Here is a 26,337-nt window from a genome sequence, read left to right as displayed (position 1 = left end):
TTGGCATGTTCTGTAGAGGAACATGGATTTGATGTGTTACACCAGTAGCCTGCTCAACCCCTTGAGGAGGGGAGTGTCTTGTGGTGTTGAACAGGAACCTTTCTATCCAAGTAAGGAGCTGGGTTGACAGTTTGCAAAGTAAACATGGCTGTGGGGGTGAATGGAAAGTATGGGGCAACTTGTTGGGTTGGAAACTTTTTGAACACGTTGGAAACTTTTTGAAAAGAGAGAGAGGTTCTAATAATAAGCACTTAATGCTTTATATGTTCAGAATGTTGTACAAAATAAAATGAAAATGAACAAAGCCATCTATTTGTAATCTAAAAAGTGTACACTGCATGTTGCATCTGAGGGGTTTCTGTTGTTTCCTCAATTTAGTACCACTTTGTTATTGCAGCTTGTTGGCCTAGACTACAGCAAATTTAGACAAGTGCTTGTCCTTACTTAAAAGAAAAAACAAAAAAAAGTTGTATTCCTGTGGATAAGGCTGCTCACTTGACATATAAGTTTGGGAGTTCAAATTATGGTGGTTGTACAACATTTTCAGAAGCAAATAATCATTTTTCTTTTAATTTGATATATGACAAAACTTCTCAATTTATTTTTCTAAGCAAAAACAAAAAAGCTACATTAATAGCTGATGAAAAATAAGCGAGCCGTATAAAGATGCAATATTTTAAAAAGGGAGACTGTTGAAATGGGTTAGCTGTCTGAATATCCTTTAAAAAAAATATAGTTAAGGCTCACTTGCTCTCCCCCAAATCCTTCAAGGTCATAAATCCACTTACATGAAGTGAGACAGGTAAAAATCTTAATTTTGTCTTTTAAAATTTGGCCTGGTAAAGGAGTACAGTTAGCATAAAATTTACATTGCAGTAGTTTCTGAAAATTTTTGCCTACTATTGTTACAAATCATATATAAAGTCAGATCTTGCAAACGTACACACTTTGTTCACACTAGTAGTTTCTTTTTAAGTCAGTGTGGGGGACTATTCACATAAATAAGGGTAGTTATGTACAGCAGTGTTTGCAGGGAGAGAAGCCTTACGATAACTGTAACTGAAAGATTAGAGAAAAGTATATTTATCAGTTTATTTTATACACTGTCACTTTGAGTATAATCTGTTTCACGGCATTTACCATAGGCAATCATTTTTTCTTATTGTTCATGTGGGGACTTAGCAGCAACTGAAATTAGTATTAAATCATGGCTTGCAGCAAAAAAGTGCATTGTTGAACAGAATATTCATAGAGGAAAAAGGTGGTGTATGTATATATTTATTTCTCTAAGGATGGTGAGGCGGATACTTTTAGGGGTAATCCTTTTGTGATTTATTTTAAATGTGTGGGGTAGGCACCCCAAGCACTGGATGGGTGCTCACCGTTGTATTTTAGAAAATCAAAGAAATTAATAAAAATATGGTTAGTAGCGATGACACAATAATTTAAGCTAAATAAACAGATCTAAGTAGATTTTATTATAATATTAAGGTCCCAATTCTTCAAGTTTTTGTGAGTGGTACAAGGGGTTAGTTTGAAAAAAACAGTTTGTACAGGTGGAGCCTAATTTTGTACTTAAGAGTACTTTTAACTGTTTTGAAAATGACTGGATTTCAAATTGACAGGTCACTTTGGCTAACTTTTTGTAACTAAAAAATTAGAAAAACTTGTATTGTTAGAAGGCTTGTCTCTTTCATCTACATAAGTTGGTCCAATAAACGATATTAACTCACCCTTGATTTTCTTGATTTTCTAACTAAACTAACAGCTTTCTAAGACTGACCTTTTTTTAAACATAATTATTTTGTAAGTATAAAATGCTTTAATCATATATTGTATATTGGTATTTATGATTCTGATGGCTTACAGAAGCAAAAATAATAAAGCACGCTTCCTTAAAATTTATAACTTGTTTTTTAAACTCTTTACAGATATTATTCTGCTTTAAAAACAATGGAACAGTTAGAAAATACATACCTTCCTAGAGTTAGCCAGTATCGTTTTTGCCAGATAATGATAGAAAACCTTCCAAAACTGCGTGAAGAAATTAAAGAAATTTCCATGTCAGATCTCAAGGACTTTTTGGAGAGTATTCGAAAACATTCTGACAAAATAGGGGAAACAGCAATGAAACAGGTGAGTTACATAAAATAATTTCATTCTTGTGAAAAATTATTAAATTAAGTTAGACATAGTATCAGTGTATTAATGTCATTTATTATACAGATACTTAAAATATGCTTTTTTCTACTTGCACTTCTCTTTCTGATTTTTCTCTGTTTTTCTCTTTTTTTAAAAAAAAATTTGAGCAATAGTTTTGAGCAGCTCAAAATTCAGAGTATGTTGTGTTTTGGAAAAGTAATGATCAGCAGATTTATTCCTTTTTTTAAACACAAAAAAATATAATTTCAGACTTTCTAATTACAACATGACGTGTGAATTTTATAGATAATGAGTGTCTCTTTCCCCATATGTTATTTTAGCAGAATAGGAGACTATTACAGTTTAAGACAGAAATGTATTTAAAAGTGATTGAGGCCCCAATCCTGTGAACCCCTTAAGCCTTGAAATCCTTAGAAAAATGAGATGCTTTTTTCAGTTAAATTAGCTAACTTGATTTAGTTAGCGTGACTTGAAACATCCCTTAACACCTATTGTATGTCTAGACTTCTAGACATATATTCATCTACACATGAAGCCATCAGCCCATAGGAAACTCCTAGAGCAAAATGTTACAATGCGTCTCCTCAGCAGCACAGATTACCATGATCACTCAAGCCTGTCCTCTGCTTCATGTAGTGGCTTCCCATAGAACACTGAGTCAAGTGTAAGGTCTTGGTTCTTATCTTCAAGGTTCTCAGTGGCCTGGGCCCAAAATATTTAAAAGATTGCATAAAGCTCAGAGATGAGAACTCTGGTCAACAACTGTGTAACTTGGGCTCAGTAATGCTTTCTTCCACTGGTGAAGGCCATCTGTGTAGGAGAAAGCTTTCTTGCAGGTTCATCTAAAACTGTGGAATGAACTCCCACTGGAACTGTGGACCATCACAAAGCTTCTGCTCCAAGTGCGAGGCATGCTTCTTTGACTTTGCCTTCTCTAACACAAACACATAGCAGCTTGTACATAAAAAAACAACCCAACAGCAACAATAAAAAACCCTACCAAGACAAAAAACTTTACTGCACACATTTATTTTTTTCCCCTGAAGAAAGGATGAGAGAGAACTTGACTGATGTCAGTCATATCGTTTGATGCATTACTGGAAGGCACTCAGATATTATGGTTATGAGGATAGTATGTCTACACTGCATTGTAAATCTAGGTCTGTGGAGCATGTGCTTGTGGATTCTGTTTCCAAGCCTGCACTTGAGTGTCTGCGCTGCATCCTAAATCTGGATTTACAGTTGCTGGATCTGGGCTTCATAACTGTGCTAACTTATCCATACTGCGCTACACAGACCTTCTGATTTGGGTCTGTGGCTTGAGCTATGGCCACAGTACCGAATACCAAGCTTGGACTCAAGTCTCAGAGGGACATGGGCTCAGACCTGCCCTCCCGGTGGGTCGAAGGACCCAGGTCCTGAATGATTGCCAATCAGAGTCAGACAGATTTATGGGTGGATGATAGGGGGTTTTGGGCTCAAACCTGGGTGGGCCCAGGTTTAAAATGCAATGTAGAATGGAATAATTTTTTTTAACCTGATGTTAATTGATTACCAGTTAACTTGAAAGAGTTATCATGTTTGTAAAGCTAATATGGACACTCCCCAAACGTTTGTCCAGATTACCAGAATTTGTATTTTATGCTAGGCTGTGCCAGCAAATATGTTAAAACTATAATTGCCATTTCTTCACTATGATTTAACACGTTTAAAATACACCTTCTTTCCTAGTGTAGACACAGTTTAGCATCTGTGTTAGATGGTCGAACATAACCAGCAGATGCAGTTGTAAAGGTATTAAACTGTGACTACACTAGGGCTTTGTCTTCAGTTAGGGAAAAATAGGTATGTTCTTAACTTGAGTTAACCAACTCTAGGTAAAATCCGAGTGACTGCAAGATACTTTTTAGTTTTTCACACAAGTTGGCAGATCAAGTTAAAGTCTAGGTTCCATAGTGCTTTTGAAACTTTTCATATATATTTTAAAACTCTTAATGTGTGTTGAGTTACATACGGTACATTATAGTTTTTTAAAGCCCCACAAGTTAGTCTTTCCATGTACTGAAAGAAAGCATATTTTTTGAGCTATTTTATTTTTATGAAATAAATTAAAACATTTGTAAATCTTATTTGCAGTACAGATGTAATAAGTGAGAAGTTCCTAGTTGTGGTTCCAATGGGAAATTTTGTCACAAAAACTTTTGTGAAAACTTGTCCTGTTTTCCAGCAAAATTTAGACTAGATTTAGTTTCCAGTTTACTGATCCTCTGTTGAAAGCCAGTTTTAGTTTTGTATTTAAGATAGTGATGATCAAACAACAAAACGTTTGAAGTCTAATTTAAACAAGCATCGAAAATTTCATATTCTTATTGGAAGCTTATCCGTACTATGTGAATCTTTGAGACTAGAACTCCCAGAGCCTAAAACTCACTTTTCACATACACATGATTCATTTTACTTACTAAACGCTCTGCCTGCATTGTCTTTTTGGGTGAAAAGGGAGATAGAAACCATCTCTGATGAGTATCCTGCCTCTTAAGAAGGAAACTTTGGGCCTGCTACTCACCTCCAGCTGTGGAGACCTCACAGGTTGCTGAGACCACTGGTTGATTATCTTCCTTTTCAGAGGGAGGCCCAAGGTTATATTATCCTGACCTGTCCCCAACATTGGGTCTCCCTCAGGGTGTTGGCCAGGCCATTTTCCTTCCTTTTATTTCCCTCAAAATTCCACTCTTGGGTTCACTTATCAAGATGTGGCAGAACTTCCAACTGCTGCACTATGGTGCTACAGGTCCTAGTAACCCCTCCATTAACTTCCATTTATCTGGTCACTTTGAAATGTAAAAGGGACTTGTGAGGTTGTAGCCCTGAGTGAGGTGCAATATTATAATTTCCTAGAGTAGGTAAGATCCCTTCCTCCAGGCAATATTACTGTTTTTTGTAGGAATGAAGGGAGAATTGTTGCACATTGACATTTAAAGCAGTGAGATTAATGGAACCCAAGGAAAGGGATTTCTGTGTCCTATTGCACCAGATCAGGGAGATCAGTTATCTGGTCTTGTATGACGATTAATAAGACATAAAGGTGGTTTTGAGATTGAGGAGGGAAGATGACAGCCCTAGCTCCTCTCTCAGGTACCACCAGTACTGGGAGGAGTGAGCAGATTGCTGGCATCTCCTGAAGGAGAGAGACTGCTGGAGGCAGGGAGTGGACTGTCCAGCAACTCTTCCCAACCTAAAATAATCTGCCACTTCAGCAAAGAAGTAGCAGTGGTTTGGTGTGTGATGTGGTGATTGCAATAGGTAAGTTATTAACCAAACATTTATGATCCTTTAAGTTCAGTTTGGGCTGATTATTTTTTCAAGCTGATTTGCCCTTCTGTAATTTAAGCTTCCTAATTCTGTTTTTAGTGTATGGGGCATTCTCTTTTGGCTTACAAAATCAAAATTTCTGTGTAAACATAGCTGTGGTGTTATGGATGAAATATGATTACAAGATTATACTGAGTCACATTTTCATTTTTCTTGTAATAGTAGAAAGAATAGACATATAAAATAAGTTCTAGGTTTCAACATATGACTCTTCTCAGTTAAACTAGGCCAAAATGTGTGTAGTTGGAGACAGCTAACTATATAATAATTTTATAATATTTAAATGTTCATCTTTTATATGCAGTATCTGGTTAGTAACATAATCACATTATACTTTTATGATTATTTCTTTAAAATTACATTTTGAGAATAAAAAAATGGTGAGGTTAACCTTTGAACTCATGGTGATTGCAAGTTGATTAAGGACATAATTTTCAATGTTTGCATGACGTATGCCTTAGAGTTATACTGATATGTGCCCACTAAAATAAATATATGCCAAGTGCATAAAACACCACAGTCTGCCTTTACAGTCATAGCGTATATTCAGATCTGTGACCATTAATGAAATCTGCAGTCCCTCTCTTTTGATATTAAATATATGTCTTGCTAAAACAGGCACAGCAACAGAAAACCTTTAATACAGTTCTTCAGAAACAGAATAATGTAAATTATGGGAAGAATATGTATGTAATTAATGGCAGAGTTCCAGAACCTAAGTATGAAATCACATCCAAGCGAACACTTGAGGAAGAGGATGAACATGAAGAAGAGGTAAGTTAGTATTAAGTCAATATTAATATCATTTATTTAAAGTGAAGTCTGTAGCATTACCTGAATATTTCTGTTGTACAAATGTAGGCCTTTGGTCCTGCAATAAGCACAGCAAGGATAAGGTTCTCCCCATTAAAATCCACAGGGCTCTGTGGAGGAACAAAGGTCCCCCTTGTGGAGAAGTTTGCTGGATCAAGGTCTTGAAAAGAAACAAATCAGGATGTTAATTATATTCATGCTACTTGTAGTAACAATTTAATGGACATTCATGTGAATATAACGTGTAATTCTATGGAGTTTAATTGTAACTTATCACTTACTGTACCGTATATAGTCACTGTATATGGTATGTAACCTGTTAGAATTGTCTGACGTGTGAGAATATTCTGCCACTGCTGTAGCCATTATGCTTCTGTTTTTTTATTAACTTGTGTTAAAAGAACAGTTCTTTGAGTGCTGGCCCCTGTCTGTAGTCCATTATGGGTGTGCTTGCACACCATCATCTGAGACTGCAGTGTCCTTCAATCCTACCTCTGCAGGAAACTGGAGAGGCAGTTGTTCTATACTGCTCCTTACACCCTCCATCTACTGCATGAGGAGAAGAACTGCACAGGAGTAGATTGAAAGACATTCTTAGCAAAAATGTTCTGGTCTCTGACTCATGATGCTCATGCTCAGCCCATGGTGGAATACAGATAGGGATCATGAATCTCAAAGAACTCAAATTACAGAAAAGTGAGTAGGCTCTCCTTTCAGTTACTGTGTGCTCCTTATGAGTTTGGTCTGCTAAATGAAGCATGAGGGATTACACCCTAAATATTATTTCCTGAAAATAGTGACTGAAGTGTCTGTTTTCTAATATGAAGAAAAGAAAGTTCTAATCCTGTAATGGAAAAGGGGGAAAACCTGAACATTTAATCAACCCTTTTGTGAGAAAACCAACACTTTGATGAGACCTGAAGTTAGTAGTAAAAGAATGCTACAAACCATTCAGGCGCATTTTTTTCTACTACTCGTCCATTAAAACAATGTTTTTAAGGCTATAAAATCTACCAACAGAGATGACTCTGACTGACTTGAGTCTCTGTTTACTGTGATCTTGTGTTTCAACCCATAGTTTTTGCCTAATGTGATGTCTGAATTACCTGTTCACCAGTCTACTAACCTCCCAGTCTGCTTTCCTAAACCTCAGGAATTATTGGAGGAAACCAAGATGCACAAATTGGATATTAAAAGGGCACTAAATAAATTAGTGATATAACAAGATCCTTTTATTGGTCTCCATAAGTATATTTTGGATGCATTCAGCTCCCCCTTGGACCTGTCTTGAATTTCTTTTCAGGATTGTCTAAATCAGTTTGGCTGCATAATCAAAATACTTATGAACTAGAAGGTCTGGCATACCCCAAGGTCTAAGAGCTCTCTTGTTCTTTGAAATGTATAGGACTCTAATTGGAATTCCATTCATGCATTTAGGCTACACTACTTCTAACTTAACTGCGAAGTATGATGCCTATTTTGGGAGAGCAGAACTATAGTTTTAAATACTCTGCCCACCATGCAAGATTTATGATTGCCAGTCATTCTCCAAAGAGTAAGGATCTAAAGAAGCAATTCTCAAAAGAAAAAGGAAAGTTACTCCCTCATAACAGAAATTCTCAAAGTATATTGGTTTTATAGCTCCATTTGCATTCCTCCACTTTTTCAAAGTCTACTGTGTGGAAATGAAGATATACCTATCTCTCTCCTAGAACTGGAAGGGACCTTGAAAGGTCATCGAGTCCAGCCCCCTACCTTCTCTAGCAGGACCAATTTTTGCCCCAGATCCCTAAGTGGCCCCCTCTAGGATTGAACTCACAACCCTGGGTTTAGCAGGCCAATGCTCAAACCACTGAGTCTCTTTTAACATAACCTTGCTCCACATGTTTGAATCCATGAGGAGGTACTCATGTATCCCCAGTGTTCACTGCTTTGAAGATAGGTCTTAGCTCAAGATGCTGAGGCCCATGGATCCCAAGAATGTTGAGCTGTAGTAGTGATATACTTCAAACTAGTCACTGGTGATTTAACCTTCCAATATGGCCAACTAACTTTAAAATGCAGCCAGTTCCTTACTTTTATCCTCACATTCATGTTAAGCAAAATAAGATGTTAAATTTGCTGATCAGTTTGTAAGACCAGTTCTGTTCCTAATGCACCAAGTTATGAGACTGATATTTTTTTCCCCTCCTGCAGGTTTTGACTGCTCATGATCTTGTAGATTTTTCTCCTGTTTACAGATGCTTGCATATCTATTCAGTTTTGGTATGTATTACTATGACTAAAAATAATCAAGAATGATTATATTTTTAAAAGTCTAAATATCCTTTTTCTTACCTTTTGCACTTTGTCAATTTTCAAGTGAGCAAACACATGTGAACACATTTCATCAGAGTCCAACTGTGCTGAACCAGATGAAATAGATCTGACACTGGTACTCACACGACGTTCTAGTATGGTTTATTTTTATAGTGCCTAACAGTGTAGCAGTTAGGTAATTACAGTACTTAAAATTTTTAAAATCACACAGGTTATGTATGCCTCAACAGATAGTGATACTTAAAGTGCTAGTCCTTTAATTGTTCCCAATGTTCCTTAATACCTAACTGTTTAAAAAATAGTAGAGTAAAACATAAAATAAAAATTTGTCCTAATACACTCAGAACTCAGGTTCTGGTGGACCACCAAGCAAATGCCGAAGACTCAGAGATGCTTGCTACCAAACTCATAAGCCTTTTACACTAGGAATCAACAGCAAAGGCCTGACAACACGTTCCAGCTGTTGTGGGAAAGTAAAAATGATGGGCAGTACACAGGGTAACCAAGGCTAAAAAGAGTAATTGTTACCTTCCATGTTCACTATGTCTGAATAGCTTTTGTACTCAGCTTATCTGTAACATAATTTTTTAAAAGATTTTCTTTCAAACTTAATCCTGCAATCTCAGCCTGGGCTCTGACACTCCAGATGGATTTGTTCCTTCTCACAAGTTGCTAGTAACAAAGATTCTGCAGGACTAATTAAACCCTCATTTATGCCTGTGAAATCTCATTGTTTTCAGGTTGTGTACCCCAAAGACACCTGCCTGTGCAGTTTTCCCTTTCTCTTTGCTATTAGTGGCTGTGCAGAAATGTAGTTGATTGGAACTTAATTGAAAAAAAAGTCCAGTGATACAAAAGAAGGAATGGAATCCAACTCCTTCTGTTAGCTGTGTTGGCACTGCAGTGTTAACACAAATAAGTAACAGTAAAAGCTTGTTTTGTCACTGAAGTCAGCGAAGTTAAGTGACTACACCAAAGGAGGAAATCTGTAGTTAATTGCTATTTTTACATAGTCACTTTTCATAGGAGAATTAAACATTAAAGAGTATCACAGTAGAACCTCAGAGTTACAAATGCCTCAGGAAAGGCCAGGGGCGGCTCTAGGTATTTTGTCACCCCAAGCACGGCAGGCAGGCTGCCTTCGGTGGCATGCCTGCGGGAGGTCCCTGGTCTCGCGGATTTGGTGGCAGCCTGCGGGAGGTCCGCCGAAGCCGCAGGACCAGTGGACCCTCCACAAGCATGCTGCCGAAGGCGACCTGCCTGCCGCCCTCGCGGCGACTGGCAGAGCCCCCCCCGTGGCTTGCCACCCCAGGTACGCTCTTGGCTTGTTGGTGCCTGGAGCCGCCCCTGGGAAAGGAGGTTGTTCGTGACTCTGAAACGTTCATAACTGTGAACAAAACGTTGTGGTTGTTCTTTCAAAAGTTTACAATTGAACATTGACTTCATACAGCTTTAAAACTTTACTATGCAGAAGAAAAATGCTGCTTTCCCTTTGTTTTTTCAGTAGTTTACATTTAATGCAGTACTGTACTGTATTTGCTTTTCTATTTTTATTTTTTGTCTCTGCTGCTGTCTGTGTACTTCCGGTTCCAAATGAGGTGTGTGGTTGACAGGTCAGTTCATAACTCTGGTGTTCATAACTTTGAGGTTTTACTGTACCAGCACTTTTAATTGTGAGGAAGCCAATAGGGAAACAGTACAGATATTAGAGACCTGCTCCATGCTCATAACAGCCCACCCCACTTAGGGTATGCCTATACTGCAGCTGCAGCACTAGCCATACTCCAGCTAGCTCACTAAAAATCTAAGTGAGGATGCTGCAGTGCAGGCTTCAGTTCTGGCTTCATCAGCCTACCTGACTCCCCAGGTGCACACTCAGGGACTTCCCCACCATGGCACCAGTGCTTCTATTTTAAATGAGCTAGCTGGAGTATAACTAGGGTGGGACATCTGCACAAGCTGCGAATCACACTGACTGCTGTAGTGTAGATGTACTCTTGGGATACAGGTAGTTGCCTTCTGATTCAGCTGACACTTCTGGGCAGTTGGTGAGGATTGCAATAAGCCTTGTGGAGAGAGGGGGACAGGAGAGAGGGGGACAGAGATCCAGGAGTGGTTGCTCAGTGGGTGAGGCAAAGCAGCCTGATTTATTGAATCTAGTCCACAGCTCTTCCCACCCCCCTCATGCAGTGTGGGCACGATACCTTATCTCTTTTCATGGCTCAGCCAACTTCAGGCTCCGTAATCCTGAGGAAGATTCTTTTCATGTGAGAGTCAATGGCTAATACAGGGCTTTGTATTTTGAAATAAGAATGTTTAAAGCTTATAATTACAGGCATGAATCCCTAAATCTGATGTCTGCTGTGATGTGGCAGGTCCCGTGGGACACTGCACTTCATCCTATGGATCTGCCCGCACACTTTATTTTGATGGTGGCCCTGTCAGTTTTTATTATATCTGTGACCACCCTGTCTCAATGGCGAGATGTCAGGAATAGAAGAGACCAAAAGATGGGTTGAAAAATCTGAAGAGAAATTAAAAAGACTGAGACTGTTTAGTTTAGAGAGGAGTTGGCTACTTTTATTTACCCTGTCTCATAATACTAGAAGGGAGCAATCAATAAAATTGGAAGGCAGCAGATTAAAATTAATAAAGTATAATTTGAACTGAAATGATCATAAATAGGTGACAAATTACAACTGATTTTTTGGTATGGCAACACCCATTTTTTCATGTTTTATGTGTATATATATGTTCCTACTGTATTTTCCACTGCATGCATCTGATGAAGTGGGTTTTAGCCCACGAAAGCTTATGCCCAAATAAATTGGTTAGTCTCTAAGGTGCCACAAGTACTCTTCGTTCTTTTTTCTTTGAAAACTAGTGGCCACTAGATATAACTGAAGCTTATAAGATTTACAAAAAAGATTAGCCATTTGTATTATCCAATAATATTGGATAAAACATTAGATTGGATGTGGATAAAAAATTGGAGAGATGTTAAACCCTCTTGCTTCAGGGCATAAAGCTAGTTAACAACTCCTAGGTTTGGGACAAAACTTCCCACTTGAGGCAGGTTATTTCATAATGTTCATTATGAGTTTTTTCATAATTGTCCATTGTGAGGATCTTACGCCTTCCTCTGAAGTGTCTGGTCCTAGCTACTGTTAGAGACAAAATACCAGATTAGATAAATCACTGGTCTGACGTAGTAAGGCAGTTTGTGTTTAAATGTGAGGGAGAACGCCATCATAATTTGGCAATTTAAACTTGTAGTTTGTAATTATGTGTTAGTGAAGTTCAATCTCTGCTTTAGCCTTTTCCTGCCTTTTTTTGGTTCACATTTTTAGTAGGCTAGCCTAGATGCAGAGTGTGTTTAAGCACTGTAGAGTGGAGTATAACCAGGGCTCAGTGTGTTCTGTGGAATGCTGTATTTAAATTCTGTAGTAAGCTCCCACCCCTGCACCCCACCCCGGATTCTGTGGTATATGACACTCAATTTTGAGGCAAATAAAAATTATATAGCAGCACAAAATGGAAAAAAAAATCCAAAACAGGATTTCATATGTGAGCAAATTTCCAATAATTTATCATCCAACATAAACTGATTTGTTATTTTATGTATGTGAATTTAGGAACTTTTCAAAGATGAACAAGCTGCATCCATTATATTGGGCATTTTTTGTTTTGACTCTCCTTTGCTACTCCTGTGAATACATGGCATGCCACCAAGGCTATTGCTTTAGTCTTTTGATAAGGGTCAGAGGATCTATTAAAGTGGTTTCTCTTAAAAACTATAATCTTAGGTGCCGCCAAGTAATCCTGTCTATTGCATGGTATATGGTGGTGATTCAACACCCGTCAAGTATTTTACGTATCAAATTTAATTTTGTGCATTTGGAAAGAGCAGCTGTTCTTTTTCACAGTAGACTTCCAATAAACTCCTGCACAAATATGATATTAGAAGTAGAATTCTACATTTCTGCCAATTACTTCATTATGCATTTAAGAATTACATCATACTATTTGTGTGGAAAGTAATGATTTACATTAAGATAATAAATGTAAGTGATAATGTCCTGAATAAAATATTACAGTAATAAAAAGTGATCTAGTTAATATGTATCACATAACATGAAGAACTTGCTTTTTAAAAAGCAAAGTCTTCCACCCCTTCCCCCCCTTTTTTTTTATTTCAGTTTTTGCTTCCTTCTGTGGTAGGTTATCTGCATTTTGGGGAAAGAAAACAATATTCTTTGTACACTTGAAAATATTAATTTAGAGCTTTTCTTGGATTATTTCTTACTGAAATAGTACTGATTTAAGAATATGCAGGATCTCGTATGTTTTGATTTGAAGCTTTTTGGACTCCCAAGTAATGGAATTCTAAATAGCTCTGACCTAGCAATAACCTCATGGAGTAAAAATGAAACTTAAAAATGCAAAGCTGCTTAATTCTGCTTGCATACAGATTATGTTGCATTCAATAGGTAGATGAGTCAGTGTTGTATTGGTTTCAAATGGACAGATGGTTTCCACTGAATGAATCATCTTAATGAGAATACCAGGGTGTCGCTTGAGGTCTTAACAATACAATCAATAGGCATAGAGAATATTGTCTATGTATTAAATTTTGAGGACTGTTGTATGACCAAAATCCAAATCTTTAGTCATTATATTTAATAAGTTTCAAGGAACGACAAGCAAATATAAAATTTTGTTTTACATTTTGCTCAAGGAATATTAATGCATTCAAGAGTCAGGGATATATTATGAATTTCTGTAACATTTAGCATATAACTAAACTTTACATGTCACAAAAGTCAACATAAACTAAGTTTCCTGTATATCTTAAAAAAAGGAGTATTGTAGTTAAAGCAGCTGTATTTAAGTTACAGACTAGGAGTTAAGGTTTTTTAAATTTTGATAATTAGTTTGATATTGTTACCTTAGTCACTTTAAAAGGTTTGTATTTAGTATCATAGCAGCATGACATAAGTAAAAATATGGGCTCAAGGGCACAATTCTCCTCTCCGGTGTACATTGTGGATCTCTTTCATATGCTTTGCACTCATTTCAAGTATGCAGAACTTCCGCTGATGTCAGTGGGAGCACCATATATGGAACAAATGCAGAATACATGGTTGTGAGTTACAGTGGAGAACTCTGCCTTTAATTTCAGAAGTACTTTTTCATCATATGAAGAACATTCCTCTTTTAACCTCATATTGTTTGTCTTGGTTTAGGGTGATGGAGAGACATTTGAAAACTACTACAGAAAGCAAAGAAGGAAACAAGCAAGATTAGTTCTGCAGCCGCAGTCAAGCATGGTAACCAATACTATTTTTATTCAGTTACACTGACTTGGAATTTTACTTAAATATTTAGTGGTATTTTTATTCCTCAACATTTTTGTTTTTTACTTAAAGCATGAAACAGTAGAAGGCTACAGAAGATATTTCAGTCAAATTGTAGGGTAAGTTTTCTAAATGGAAATCTGTCGCCCTTATTCTTATTCCCCCACAATCCTCTCCTCTGTGTAAGACCCATGCCATCTGTATCCAATTGCCACATGGATAATGGCTGCTGCTTCTCTGGAGTGGAGGATTCATCTGTCCTGCACACACATCCTTCCAGTGTAGTGACTGATATAGACTCTCCATTGAGCTGGGCTCCAGTTGGCAGCGGGTGCGCTTCCCACATCCTGTCCAGAACAGTACCAGGGGCCCGATGCAAAGTCCATTGAAGTCCCAGTTGTTCTGTGGACACGACCTTCCCATGTTCTGTGCAAAAGGGTAGGATTTGCTCCATACTGTAATAAATATTTGAAAATAACTGTTGGTTATTTAACTTAATTCTTGTAAATTTTTGTTTTAGTTTCTTTGTAGTGGAAGATCACATTTTACATGTAACCCAAGGATTGGTAACTAGAGCATACACTGATGAACTCTGGAACATGGCACTGTCAAAGATCATTGCTGTTCTTAGAACCCATTCGGTAAGTGAGAAGACCTGGTGGTAATTCAGTGTAAATCCATTAAAGAGTGTCTGTGTTTTAAAAGTAGGATAATGTCAAAGTGAAAAATTACACCTACATCACTGTGGGGTTTTTTGTGATTAAAAATTGCTCACATTTGGGAGAGAACCTGCCAAGCTTTTGTTTTTCCCAGCAGTATCAGGCTGTGAGCCACAGCCATGGGCTATTTGCATAATCCTCCACTGATTTACAACTCTCTGGGTCTTCCAAAAGTGCTCTTAGTCCAGCAGTTTAGAATATGCAGAGTTAATCTGCTGTTATTATTGCAATCTGTCCTCATTAGTTTCAGCTGACCTCTTCATTAGATCAGATTGAATAGTTCATCACTGAAAGCACCACCAGGAAATAATTCCTAATTATCATTCCAAATACCCTGTTTCCAAAATAAACTCTACCAACAAAACCCTTAGAGCTACCGCTTCAATGCCCCTAAAGTAGTATGTTTACATTGTAGTAGAGGCATTATTAAAATATTGAAAATGCTAAAGTGTTATTAACTTAATACTGTATTTAGCTGAATATTTCAGTATTTGTCAAATGTATCTCAAATAATGAAAGTTACCTCTTTATTATCCATCCACAAGAAAACTGCCCATCAGCATGCTGTTTCTGATCCCCCTTGAAAAACAAGGGAATACAGTCATTGATTGTGGTTGACTGCATTTTATCCCGGTAAATTACTTCAAAACTTGCCAAAAGGGTCATAGATGGCATGTTGAGGAAGAAAAATAGAAGATTTGTAACATATACAAAGTGCTGTTATTTCATATCTCGACTTGCCCTTTTCAGTGTTCACTAATCTCTATTAATTCATGCAAAAATATGTGCTTAAATCATGGAGTTTGGATTTTGTTACCACTTCCCTATTATTATAGGTTGTTTTAGGTTTGAAGAACATTTTATATTTTGTAAATATTTTAGGAAAGGCTGAAAACAATTTGGTTTTTCAAATTGCAACAACTGTATTTTCATTAGGAACATTTCTGGTGAATGCCAGTTAAGTTTTGTTTCCAATCCCCAGCCCATTTTAGAAGCACTACTAGCAAGTTCAAATTGTTTAGAGATTTCTAAACCACATAGTTTGTAAGGCAGTGAATGTTTAATCTATTGATTGACAACCATTTATAAAAAAGTGACAGTTTAAAGCATTCAAATGTACTTAAATCTTGTTTCTTATAGAAATAGGGCCCTTCATTAAAGGTTTTGTGATATAATTGAAATTGATGTCATTACCAGGTCTCTCGCAACTTATGCGTATTTAACATGTGCGATTTCAGCTTTACGCTGAAAGGCCTGGAGTCCGGGAGGAGGCGTGGCCTCAAGTAGAAGAGGCAGGGCCTCAACATTTAAAGGTCTAGGGCACCAGCTGTGGCTGGAAGTCCCAGGGCCTTTAAATCACCCAGGGGGCTCCCAGCTGCAGAGGTGGCTGGTAGCCCCTGGGACGAACTAAAGGGCCCGAGGCTCCAGACACCATGGAGCTTCGGGCCCTTTAAATGCCAGTCCCAGCCCGGCTGCCAAACCTGTGGGTGGGATTTAAAGGGCTTTTCCGGGCTCCTCACCACGGCAGGAAGCCTGGTGGAGCCCTTTAAATCCCGCCCGCAGCTTTGGCAGCTGGGGGGGGGAGGAGCACTTTAAATCCCGTCCGCAGCTCCGGCGGCGGGACCGAGGGGCATTTAAAGGGCTCCACCGGGCTGCTCACCACAGCGGGAAGCCTGGTGGAGCCCTTTAAATCCCGCCTGCAGCTTTGACAGCTGGGTCGGGGCGGCGGCATTTAAAAGGCTCCACTGGGCTCCCCACCGCAGCGGGAAACCTGGCGGCGCCCTTTAAATCCTGCCCGCAGCTCCGGTGTCCCGGCGGGGGGGAACCCTTTAAATCCCGTTCGTAGCTCCGGCGGCGGGACCGGGGGGGGGGCATTTAAAGGGCTCCACTGGCCCTTTAAATGCCCTCCCCGGCCCCACGCCGGAGCTGCGGACGGGATTTAAAGGGCTTAGGGTTTTGACTGTACGTGGTTTTCCCTTTACACGATAACCGTGGAACTGAACCCCCGCCTAAGATGCGACAGACCTGTATTTATTCTCAGGCTTCATAGCTCCCATCACAATCAATTGTATCATGCTAGTCTGTATTGAGGTGAAGTGGGTGACTAATGCTCTTCTTCTTTGAAGAGTACTTGCAAGAAGCAAAACCATTAGCTTATTTATATAATTACTTGGAGAGTAAAGACACAAAAAATACTGTAAGGCAGACATGTAGGCTGCATTTCAATCTTGTATTCTCATCATGCATTACACTGCATGGCCATAAATATTGTTTGTATTTTTTTTAATTAAAATAAGATGACGATGAAGACCAAAATATTCAGAATTGGAAACATAAAGATAGAAACATAATTGCAGGATAAATGTAGCCTAATTTTTCAGCTGGTCTTGTCTGAGCTCTTCCTGTTAGGACAAACTTTGTAATAGTTTTGTGATATGAACAAATACTGTATATAATTGGACTAAATTAAGAAAAGGTGGGTGAGGTAAATCTTTTATTGGACCAGCTTCTGTTAGTGCAAGAGACAAGCTTTTAAGGTTTTCCAGAAGCTGAGAATGAGCAACAGGGGATGGATCACTTGATGATTATCTGTTCTGTTCATTCCCTGGCGTTGGCCACTGTCAGAAGATAGGATACTGGGCTAGATGGACCTTTGGTCTGACTCCCAGTATGGCTGTTCTTATGAAGAGCTCTGTGTAAGCTTGGAAGCTTGTCTCTCTCATTAGCAGAAGTTGGTGCAATAAAGATATTACCTCACCCACCTTGTTTCTCTAATATTCTGGAGCCAGCAAGGCTACAAGAACACTGCATACATAAATTAAAATATGTAAGTCAAAATTGCTTTTATCAACACAAGAACTTCACTAGTGGTATAAAGCTAGTGAGTTTAACCTACTGTACCACTGTAAGTTGAAAATGTATTTACTTTTTGATTTAAATAACTTTTACCGAATCAATATTTTTTATTTCCAGTCATATTGCACTGATCCTGATCTTGTTTTGGAACTGAAGAATCTCATTGTTGTGTTTGCTGATACTTTGCAGGTTGGTGTTATTTTGATAATTGAATTAAAATACCTGGAGCCAAATTCTGCCTTTGGATATGCATGTGCAACCGCCATTGGTTTTGGTGGAATTGCATGCATGTACCAAGAACAGAATTAGGTAAGATGTTTTAAATAATGAAAATATCTTACCTAGCTTTCTTCTGCTGATTCCCCCTTAACACAACCTTCTTAATTTGTGCCCATCACACACCTCCTAGGTGTTCAGTTGTGCACTGAAAAAAATCTTTGTCAATTTTTGTAATTTGTTCAAAAGGGTATTACATAGCATTAAAATAAATGTAAATATTATATTTTTGTAAACATTTCATTTCTAATTTATAGCAGGTAGTATTTCAGTTCAGTCATTGAATTTGCTGCTTGGAAAACCAGTTATGTTTTATTGCTCGTCTGCTCTTGAATCATTGATAAAACAGATAAAACACATTGTTTGATTAAATATCAAGTTAAAAATATTTAGAAGTAATTTGTTACATTTTGCCATGAAAACTGTAGTATTTCTAAAATAAACAGAGTATCAGGTTTACAAATTAGTAGATCATGTTAATAGTACCTTTACCTGTTGAGTCCTGTAACTTGTACAATAGCAGTACAAAATTGCATGATAAAATAAGCCCTCTTAACATATTGAATCGCTGTATGATAAGTGATGATAGTAGTTCTTGAATTATTTGTCCTTCTTATTTTTGTACTTTAGGGTTATGGGTTTCCTGTGAATCGACTGTTTGATCTTTTATTTGAAATAAGAGATCAGTACAATGAAACACTGCTTAAAAAATGGACTGGGTTGTTCAGGTTAGTATTACAAAATGAATAAACGTCTCAAAATGCTGTGTCAATTAGGGTTGGTTTAACTACTCAGTAATTGTGTCTTTGAGTCAAATCTACTTTTTTCCGTTAAATTACAAATTTATTTAATTAAATACTAATTTTCTAAATTTTTGTTAACCTTGTACAGTATACTATAGCTTGACCCAATAGGACTAAAGGTCTTTTGGCATTTCTATTATGTATTGACCTGAATGGATATAGAACTTGCAAACTGTAAAATTTAATTTCCTCCAGCATGAAAGTTTGCATTCATTTTATACAAAAATTAATATCAGGTTGGGTTATTTTGCTAGAGAAAGGTGGTAAAATTAATAATCTCTTTCCCGTTTCAGTAATGCTGTGACTTTTTCTAGTTTAAAAACATCATTGAAAATGAAATATTACAGATTCTCATAGATTGAGTTGGGCTGATGTCATTGTACAATAATTCTAGGCAATATGACATGAGGAGGCTAACCTTGAGTTATGCTATTATAGGACCATCACAAAAGTGATGCCTTTAACTTGGACTGGAAGAAGGGTACAGAAAAGGTTATTGTTTTGTTGTTAGTGAGCATTCCTTTGTATCTCTCATGGCAGAAATGGGATGCTTTTGATGCAGCTGCTCTGCTTCTATGTCTGCCTTAAAAATAATTTGAGAAGGAAAATGGTAAACCCAGTATTAAGGGGGTTTTGGAGCTTTAATCTGAAGTTCCTGTTTCAGATAGAGAATGATCCCAATGTGCCCTGAGTGCATTTACAGTGGAAAAAAATACATTTGTGTTGAACATGTTAACTAACACAGTGTTAAACATTCGGTGTAGACTGCCATATTTATTGAGTTAGATGTTCATAGTTAGCCATAGGGTAGTCCAACTAATACGAAGTCCCTGTCTGTACTGATTTATATGATCTGAAGAGGAATTAGAAAGTACTAAGCTGTGTTTTGCATTGTGTTAATTAAAAGATGTTCTCAAATGGTGTAATATTCCAGTATGGACAAACCTTCTAAGGTCAGGTAGACTGTGAAAAAGTAATTGCATGGATAAATGCGATCCCAGTGCTCTAGTATTACTCAATCTCCCAAAATGCTGTTTGGAATTCTGGAGCAATATTGAATTCAGTTCTCCACTTTTGGAATGTACATCCAATCTGATGTCAGTGAAAAGCTTTGTATTCATTTATGTATTCACTTATTTATGATGTTTTTAAGTATTAATCCATTTCTTGACGGTGCTGATTTTGTTAACTCTGAATAGGGATATTTTTGAAGCAGATAATTACAGCCCTATCCCTGTAGCAAATGAAGAGGAGTATAAAATAGTGATTAGCAAATTTCCTTTTCAAGATCCAGAACTTGATAAGGTAAGAACAAGTTTTATATTACAAAAGTTTACTTTAAACCAATTAAATAGAGTTAGGAGCATAATGAATTTTGTAATTAAAAAGTAATTAAAGTTTTAATAACAAGGTAGATTAAGAGGCTAAATCACCTTTTTCATGGGTAATTATCTAGTTATAAATAAACATGAAAATTCAAGATGCAGACATTTAATCTGAAATTTTAGTAAGTAATGAAGCCTATAGTTTTGTAAACAAATTAATAATCAACTTTTAATAATTAATACATTTTTTGTTTAGCGACAGCTAACTTTTAAGTTTTGCTACAGCATATCAGGTTTCATAAACCACAGTCTATGATGTACTGTAGCATTACAAAATGTAACAAACAACTACAAGATCTATTAAAATATATTTTTTTGTAAATTAATTATTTGGGTGCTGCTCATCTTATTCGTTATGTGGGACAAAACATACCTGAGGTTCTTCCCTATATGAACTGTATGTGTTCCTTTGAGGCCTTAGCATTCCAGTAGAGAATTCTTGTGAATTTCTCTATGTACAGCTACAAAGTTCTTAAAGAAAATTTGCTCCCTCAAAAAAAAGATGAGACTAGTATGTTGTGCAAGCCAAATGTGTTGCTTAGGTAGTAGCAGGCAGGAAGTAGAAGACCCAGTTTTGTGGTAATATTTATATCTCACTAGTTCCTAGAAGCCGCAAACAAAATTGAGACCCAAATAGACAGCTATTCCCACTGTTTACCATAAAACAGTTTTTATAGGGTCCACCACTGTAGGTATCTTCTTAGGCTTGCAGATATTTTAAATCTGCCATTCAGCTGTCATTTATCTTTACAAATGTAACAGCTGGATACCATGCATATGTTACTGCAGTGAAATGGAAGAAGATTAAAGAGGGTTTTATGATGCTTAATGAGTGTAAGCTTTATTTATAGATGAACAGGACCGGCACCAGTGTTTTTGGCGCCCTAGGCGCATGGCCATTTCGCTGCCCCGCGCGCTGCTCCTGCGGCTCCGGTGGACCTGCCGCAGGCATTCCTGCGGAGGGTCCGCTGGTCCTGTGGCTCCGGTGGAGCTGCCACAGGCGTGCCTGCGGGAGGTCCACCGGAGCCGCAGGGCCACCGGACTGTCCACAGGCATGTCTGCGGCAAGTCAACTGGAGCTGCCTGCCGCCTCCCCGGCAAAATGCCGCTCCTCAATAATCCTGGCTCCCTAGGCGATTGCCTAGGTCACCTAAATGGAAGCGCCAGCCCTGTAGATGAACATATCTGATGGACTATAACAGTCTATTAAAAATGTTAGGATGGTCCTGACTTTGATAGTACTTTACCTCACTGACATACTACGTTTACCTTTTCAAATTATTTTTTGTTAATATTCAGTTTTCTTAGCTGTATTATAATAAAGCAATACCAAAATCGGAAACAAATAAGTAAAACACAATATTAGCAATATATAGCAGACCACATAGGTCTTACATTCAGTCTTATGGATAGTATTTGTCATGACAGACTTAGCCAATAGAGTGCCTTAATTTGATATTGTATTAAACCACTAAACTATTCTATTACTTATACAAATACACCATCTTAGACCATCCACAAGGCATATAAATAAGCCATGAGAATTCAAAAATGAGTACTTTGACAATGAGGGGTAGATTGTCATTCACTGAAAAGGGAATACATTCTATGAACCATTAGTTTTCAGTTTGATTTATAACTCGGAAAGGCACTGTCATTTTAAACTAAACAACATTCGCTTTATACATTTTTCTGTGGACCAAATTTCAGTCTAGTGTGCTTGAGAATACAGCTGGGAATTGGGAGTTGCGGCTTCTGTTCCCAACTCTGCTGTTGGCCTGCTTGCTTTGAGGCATTGGGCAAGTCACTTTACATCTGCATGCCTCTGTTAATTCATCTGTAAAATGGGGGATAATGATTCCTACACATTTGTAAAGATCTTTGAGAGCTATAGACAGGAGTGCTGCCAGCTTTTTTGGCGCCCTAGGTGGTGGAAGGTCCCGCCCTCGAAATGGCGCCCCGACAGAGGTGGCAGACGATCCCGCCCCCGAAATACAGCCAATGACTGGGGCGGCCACTGCCCCCCAAATATTAGTGCCCTAGGTGACCGCCTAGGTCGCCTAATGGGTTGCGTCGGCCCTGGCTATAGATCTAAAGCACTGCATAATGCAGGATATTATTAAAAATAACATTCTCTAGATTGTTTTATCTCTTGTGTGTCCATTACTTCTTCGTCAGATAGAGCTACTGCTCTTGTATGTTCTTAAATTGAAATATGCTTATATTCATATAGCATAATGCGTACATTCATGGCCCTTGCACAAAAAGTATCTTAGTTTTCTGGTGACCATTGTTTGAAGCATCCCTCTCTAAGGTACTGCGTTTTGCAGGACATTCTGTAATTTGGTGGAACCAGACTGTCTGTTTTACTTGACCACAAAGGCAGATAGTGTTCTGCAGACATGCGAGAAACTTCTTCACAGAATACCCTGTGTCCTAGGAGAAAATGCACTGAGCTAAGAGCCAGGAGGCCATGAGTTAAGATATTGCCTTTGTTGACTGCTGTTTATATTCCATATACTTGAGAGCCCTATGCTGCCTAAGGGCTACAAGGCAGTCAAATAGTAGCCTGCATCATTTTACAAATAAGTTAACAGAGAGATTGCGTGAGGCCACTTCAGGCAGAGTTGGGAATAGGGACCAGATCTGTAATATGGCAAACCCAAGTCTTATGCACCTAGTTATGTTGACTTTTAGATTGAGTGTGCTAAACCTGTAATGTTTTGTTTATGCAATCTCTAATCACTGTGTTACACTCCCCTCTTACATTCAGGGATACAACCCATGATTTCTGATCATTGTTATTCTCCTACTGTCTAGCAAATACTTGTGTTACCCACTGGGAAAGTGGATAGTGTGGCCTCCTGTAGTGATTGGTCCTCACAGAGGATAAACTACTACTCCTGTCTCTCCAGCGGTAGACGATCTGAATGTTCTAGGTTTAAACCCTGCTGATAACCCATGTGGGGAATCTGTTTAATGGCATGATAAAACTTGTTTTTTTCAGTTTTCTTTTTTTTTTTTTAATGGTCTGTTCAATTCTCACACAGCGAGAAACAGGTTTTGTAGTTAAAATAGTACATGGTCATCTGTCAGTGATAGTGTGATGTACAGCACAATGTGGATGTCCCACATTGTGGCGATTTGTTCCACATGTTGGTAGGTTTGATGGCTGAGAGGTGTGGTTTGAAGAGTGTCAAGTTAAGTAATCCATCTTTTTTTACACCATAACTATTACATGGTGGCGCTAATCTGTTGTTACCTCCATTTTCTTGTGTGAAGAGACCTGATAACTGTCTTGTGGTAATTCCAGTTGTGAATTTATTATTGTCATTGCAGATGGGTTAAATTCTTCAGTCAATGGAAGTCAATGGTCATTGAGAATTCAATTATAATGAATTCCATACAGAAAAGGCTGTTGTTTTGGGTTTAATAAAATATTTGTTTTCTTTTTATAGTATAAAATAAATGTAAAAGGTATCAGTGTGATATGTTATTTCTTATAAATTACTATGGCTTACAAAATATATTTATCATTAATTTGAAATTGTATTATGATATTTAAATGAAATAATATATACATATTGGTTGAGATTTGCACAGCAGCCTACAGTATGTATGCACAGTAAAATTAATTGAATATTTATGTCTAAATCTGCTAGGCTGCTGTGCAGATCTCAACCATTGTATATCATTTGAACTTTTTTTTTTTAACTTCCTTGATCTGAGAACTGCACAATTCTTCTTTAAGTGCTCGTCTATATAAGTGTTCCACTCATGGTGTGTACCTGTCTCATGCACATGAGATTAAAGTCTTTGGCCAACAGTGTCTTTTGGAGCCACACTTGTGCCCTGAGTGTGTCCTTGTGCTCCTATATCAAGGGCATAAAGGGCAGAGCAGCCCAACTGCTGCTCACTTCCTTTTACCACGTGTGGTTGTGAGATGGAGTTACCCAGTATCCATATCTAGACACATCCTTTAGCTGTTTCCCCTTCTCCAGTTTTGTGTAAATATTAGTGTCAGTTTAGGAATAGTTGATTAGAATTAGTTGTTCACTGGAACATTTTTGATAAATTTTAGTTTGAAGATGTTTTTATTTTCTTCCCTTACTGGGATCATCTTCCCAACACTGGGGCTTCAGGGTGTCTAATGCCACGTCTCTTGATTTTAAGTAATATCCTTTCTGCAAGGCAGCAATACCTATATGTGATGGTCTCACCAGGTGCGTTTTTTTATTGTTGGGAATCTCATATCCCCAGCATGTCTTCCATCTGTAAATACTTTTCTAAAAGGATTTTGAAGGCTAGGGAGGTTCATGTATAGCTGTTTTTATTGGGTTGTTCTATGCAACCAACTTAAGATCTGGGTATTGCTGACTCCACTGGACAAATTGCATATCAGTACAGAGTGCCCCTGTGAGCATGGGTTCTTGGAGCTCTTGAGCCGCATCCTCTAATGCCCAAACTTTGAACTCAGTAGGACAGTTAAATCTAAGTCCTCACATGGAAAGGAGCATCACTTCTTGGGTAAAGTGAAAGGCAGGTTTCCTATTAAAACCTCCAGTGAAAAGAGGTCCAAGTTACCTCACAGATCCAATTCCCAAGAGATTCCTCAGCCCAAATTGACTACTAGCTGGTATTGGACTGCTGGTACCGTATTGGCATGCTAAATCAGTGGCTACCTTGACACCAAGTAATTCAGCTTTAGCAGCCCCTCCCTTAGACTTTGAATATTAATTTTTCTCATCTTCTGAGTCTCAGCATAGTGGACAGGAATCCCTTACTTTTTTCTCTAGGGCAACTTCCTACACATTTTATGGGTTGGAAAAGGAATTGAGGGTTTCATTTAGATCCATATCCCATCGGGAGAATAAGGGTAGGCCTCCCTGGTATCCTCCTCTGTGGCCCTTGGGTCTCCATTCATATAACATCCTAAGATGGCCCTGTTGGAATCCTTGGGGTTGTTATCACCCAAGACAACATACCTATATACCACCACCTACAGGGATATCCTACTCTTGTACTTGCCACTGGAAAAGCATCAAGGTCCGATGCTTCTTTTGCAGACGTGTATCGCAACCCCTCTTTAACTATGCTATGAGAACCCACCTCCTTGTGAGTCACCAAGAGTGGGATGGACATAATTATATGGACAAGCTCTCAAAGAAGAAAGAAAAGTTGCTTACCCTACAATACCTGAAGTTCTTTGAGATGTTTTGTCCATATGTATATTTTCCACAGTCCTCCCTTCTTCCCTGCTACTAGAGAGTCCTATAATATCTGTGTTTTGTGGTAGCGAAGGAACTGAGTGGTGGTTGCGCCACTCCACCCCTTATGCTATTGATACAGGAGCACAAGGACGCTTGGCGCATGACAGCTCCAATGGATGTGCTGACCAAAAGACTCCCAAATCAAGTGCCTGAGGCACATGTGCACCAAAAGTCAAATATATAGAGAGAGAGCAGATTTTGAACAACTCCAGTTACTGTAGGATAAGAAACATTTCTGTTTTCTGTGCCTCTTTCCCTCCCTAGTCCTTTTCTGGCCTATTTAGACTGAAAGTTCTTTTGGACAAGAACTGTTTTTACTCTATGTTTGTCCAGTAGGGTCTCAATCTTGTCTGGAATTGTTAGGTTTTATTGTAATACAAATAAATAATTTCTGTTATGTTATAAATTATTTTCATAAGTGTGATGGTCAGTCTAATACATGCCCATGTTTATATTTGATGAAAAGCAGAAACAAAAATAAATTAGATTAAAATATTTAAATTATAGTATTTGGCATTTATTAGATTGCCACATGTAATGTGAATATCTGGTTAGAATCAAAGTTTGAAGTATAATGTAGAATTAATGTTTTGTTTCCATAGCAGTCCTTCCCAAAGAAACTCCCAATGTCTCAATCGGTGCCTCAGATTTATATCCAGGTTAAGGAGTTTATCTATGCAAGCCTTAAATTTTCAGAGTCTCTTCACCGCAGGTAAGCATTGATAAAGTGGCATATATATTGTCTTGGCAAATGCATATTATTTTTGTTTTATAGTTGGAAGATAATGAGCTCTACATACAATGTGATCAAATATAGCATGTGTATATCATATGTGCATGATAGTTTTGCACAGAAAACTGTCTAAAACTTTAGTATAATGTTAGACAGTGTTTACTGGTTTGAGTTGTATGGAGGTTTTCTTCATTTAAAAAATCATGCAGTAGTTGAAAAAAGTAACCTGGAACTGGATAGTTCTGCAAAAGTTCTTTGTTTTGCTAATGCAG

The 26,337-nt window shown here is 37.9% G+C and overlaps 1 protein-coding gene across 8 annotated transcripts in view; it reads left to right on the top strand.

Moving 5' to 3' along the window:
* The window catches only part of EXOC6 (exocyst complex component 6), a 195,186-nt gene that overhangs the window by 67,049 nt on the left and 101,800 nt on the right, over window positions 1–26,337 (top strand). For 6 of the 8 annotated variants that reach the window (XM_050959382.1, XM_050959381.1, XM_050959379.1 and 3 more), the window contains exons 6-15: window positions 1,932–2,136; window positions 6,154–6,309; window positions 8,545–8,613; window positions 13,914–13,997; window positions 14,097–14,143; window positions 14,545–14,665; window positions 17,717–17,788; window positions 18,506–18,603; window positions 19,878–19,983; window positions 25,935–26,044. In XM_050959382.1, coding sequence (XP_050815339.1) covers window positions 1,932–2,136; window positions 6,154–6,309; window positions 8,545–8,613; window positions 13,914–13,997; window positions 14,097–14,143; window positions 14,545–14,665; window positions 17,717–17,788; window positions 18,506–18,603; window positions 19,878–19,983; window positions 25,935–26,044 — 1,068 coding nt within the window. The remainder of the gene's footprint in view (window positions 1–1,931; window positions 2,137–6,153; window positions 6,310–8,544; window positions 8,614–13,913; window positions 13,998–14,096; window positions 14,144–14,544; window positions 14,666–17,716; window positions 17,789–18,505; window positions 18,604–19,877; window positions 19,984–25,934; window positions 26,045–26,337) is intronic. The other 2 variants (XM_050959380.1, XM_050959385.1) reach the window with 1 other exon arrangement.

Source organism: Gopherus flavomarginatus, chromosome 6 (assembly GCF_025201925.1).
Source record: "Gopherus flavomarginatus isolate rGopFla2 chromosome 6, rGopFla2.mat.asm, whole genome shotgun sequence".
Taxonomy (NCBI): Eukaryota; Metazoa; Chordata; order Testudines; family Testudinidae; genus Gopherus; species Gopherus flavomarginatus.
The sequence above is the reverse complement of the archived record's forward strand: the minus strand, read 5'-3'. Positions and strand labels throughout refer to the sequence as shown.